This window comes from Primulina huaijiensis, unplaced genomic scaffold (assembly GCF_012295235.1).
Source record: "Primulina huaijiensis isolate GDHJ02 unplaced genomic scaffold, ASM1229523v2 scaffold2303, whole genome shotgun sequence".
In the NCBI taxonomy this organism is placed as follows: Eukaryota; Viridiplantae; Streptophyta; class Magnoliopsida; order Lamiales; family Gesneriaceae; genus Primulina; species Primulina huaijiensis.
The window spans coordinates 1-2,991 of NW_027355708.1; the positions used below are offsets into that span (position 1 = coordinate 1).

Below are 2,991 nucleotides of genomic sequence, written 5' to 3' on the forward strand. Positions count from 1 at the left end.
ACTGAGACTGAAACAAGCCAAAAATTTTATTGATACTTTCAGATTTTTGATGGATTCTAGTTCAAATATCGAATTCAAGCCTAAGATTGGTATGGAATTTGATAGTCTAGACGAGTCTTAGAAGTTTTGGGTTGAATATGGTGGGAAAACTGGATTTGGAGTTAGGAAGCATTATTTTAACAAGAACAAGAACACTGGATTTATAACTTCGTATAAATATGTTTGTTGCAAGGAGGGTGTTCGTAAAAAAGACAAAAGAGATTCATCGACACTCAATTCTCGGCTTGAGACTCGAACAAATTGTAAAGTAAGAATGGGCGTCACATTTGTGGATAGTAAATATAAAGTTAATGAGTTTATCGAAGAGCATAATCACCCACTCCATCTTCAAGAAACAGTTCATATGTTGTCTTCCCAACGTAAAATTACAGAAGTTCAAGCCTATGAGATTGATTTGGCAAAGGATGTTGGGCTTAAGCAAAAATCAAATTTTCAGTTGATGAGTAATCATGCAGGGAGAATAGATGGTCTTGGTTATACAATGTTGGATGCTAAAAATTATATTCGATCCAAAAGACAAAGAAGCATGGTATATGGGGAAGTTGGTTGTCTGATGCGATATTTTCAACAACAATTATCTAAAAATCCATCATTTTACCATGCTAATCAGATGGATGTGGAAGAACAGATAACTAATGTTTTTTGGGCTGATGCGAGAATGCTAATCGACTATGAGTATTTTGGTGATGTTGTGTCACTAGATACCACATATTGTACGAACCGTGCATACCGACCACTTGCTATCTTCTCAGGTTTCAATCATCATAGAGGAGCGGTGATTTTTAGTACAACACTTTTGTATGATGAGACTGCATCATCATTTAAATGGTTGTTTGAAACTTTTTTAGAGGCACACAAGCAAAAAAAACCTCTCACTATCTTCACTGATCAGGATCAAGCTATGGCAAAGGCTTTACTGGAGGTGATGCCTGAGGTATTTCATGGATTGTGCACATGGCATTTGATGCAAAATGGCATCAAACACTTGGGAAACTTGATGAAAGATGGTTCCCATTTCTTAACTGATTTTAAGAGATGCATGTATGGCATTGATGATGAGACCCGATTCGAGGAGGCTTGGAGTGTTCTACTAGAACAATATAATATTCAAGAAAACACATGGCTGCAATCCACTTACAATATAAAGGAGAAATGGGCAGCTTGTTACATGAACAAGGCTTTCACACTTGGTATGAGGAGCACACAACTCAGTGAAAGTGTCAATTCTGATATCAAGAGTTGTATGAAACCCGACTTAGATATAATGCAATTTTTTAAGCACTTCGAACGGGTCTTGGAAGAAAAGCGGTACAATGAGCTAAGATGTGAATTTGAGACACGCCAAAAATTACCGAGATTAAAGCTAGAGAGTTCTCCTATGTTGCGTCAACTTTCTGAAATTTATACCCTCACTATCTTTCATCTATTTCAAGTGGAGTTTGTTTTGTTCGCAGCTGCTTACATAAAATATAAAAATGAAACTCAACCATTATTTGAATATGTTGTCGGGCGAATTGATAAAGAAGGAGAATGGAGGGTGACATTTAATCCTAGCACAAAGATGATTTCATGTAGTTGCCGAAAATTTGAGATGACTGGATTATTGTGTTGTCATGCTGTGAAAGTATATGATGTGCAGGACGTAAAAAAACTGCCAGAGCATTATATCTTGAATAGATGGACGAGAAAAGCTAGGAGTGGAGTGGTACACGATTGTATGGGTAATGAAGTCGAAGAAGATCCTAAACGAGAAAGTACAGAACGGTATAGAAAACTTTGTATGATGCTCGTAAGACTGGCAACTGAAGCCTCCGTCCACCCATCAACTTTCTCTTTTGTGCATAATTCGGTATGTGATCTAACCAAGCAAGTTATGGAAATGCGTTTGACTGAAGTGCGCCAAGACAACAATGGTGGTGTCAGGACATCATCGATAGGACCTTCTATGATACAAGCAAAAGGATTCAAGAAAAGAAATGGTGTGAAAAAGTCAAGAAGGTTGAAGAGTTGGGTAGAACTTCAAGCAAAACGAAGAAAAACAAATTTGAGAGTCGAGGTAAATTAACTACTGTTAATACTTTTTTGAAATAAAAATTATCTAGATTTCTTATTTTACAATCATTGTAGGACATCGGAACACACGATGAATTACCCGTATCCTGTTCAGCACCTCCGGTACCTCATGCATGTCTTCAAACAACTGGAAGTCAATTCAATTTCACTGAATTATTGATGGTATGAACTTTAATGATATCTAGAAATTTTTTAGTGTGTAAAAATCTTAAGCCAAAAAAATATTAATTCTTATATGGTAAAATTGATTTTATAATATTTATTCTTATTTAATGTAGGTACAATTTGATCATCCTCACCATTCTCTTGAAGCCATGGATTCCAATGGCGATATATCCAATAATGCTCTTGAGTAGTTTTTTATTCAAAGAATAGCCGATTAACATTGTTAGTTGAAATGAAGTCTCAAAACGTATGAATTATTTATTTTTGATGGAAATGTGGTGTTGAATTTTAGTTTTTGATATTGCATGATGGAAATGTTCTAAATTTTAATTTAAGCATTAACATGTTAATAGTTTTATATTGTTAAAAATTTTGTTCATTGAAAAATAAAATTAATAATACTCATCAAATTTGAAAAAAATGATACGATTTTTCACATGTAAAAAATTAATATAGTAATTTTTAATGGCAAAATTATTAATTTAACATAAAATAATTAAAATGTTTATATTATTTTATATAAAAATGTGTGAATAATGTTTATGGAAGAGGGAAAAATGAGGAAAATGGAGGGAAAACAAAAGAAAAAAGGAGAGGGAAAAAAAGTAGAAAAAAAAAAAATTAAAAAAATTTAAAAAAAATGCCATGGCACAGCATCACCTACAGTGGTGGTACCACTAGGTGATCCGGGTC

At 34.0% G+C, this 2,991-nt stretch overlaps 1 protein-coding gene across 1 annotated transcript; it reads left to right on the forward strand.

Annotated features, from left to right (window-relative positions):
• Window positions 1-16: 16 nt before the first annotated feature.
• Window positions 17-2,617, forward strand: LOC140967025 (protein FAR1-RELATED SEQUENCE 5-like). The gene is made up of 3 exons (XM_073427358.1): window positions 17-2,116; window positions 2,188-2,295; window positions 2,412-2,617. The coding sequence occupies exons 1-3, from the start codon at window positions 314-316 to the stop codon at window positions 2,487-2,489; spliced, it is 1,989 nt and encodes a 662-aa protein (XP_073283459.1). The 5' UTR covers window positions 17-313; the 3' UTR covers window positions 2,490-2,617.
• Window positions 2,618-2,991: the final 374 nt, after the last annotated feature.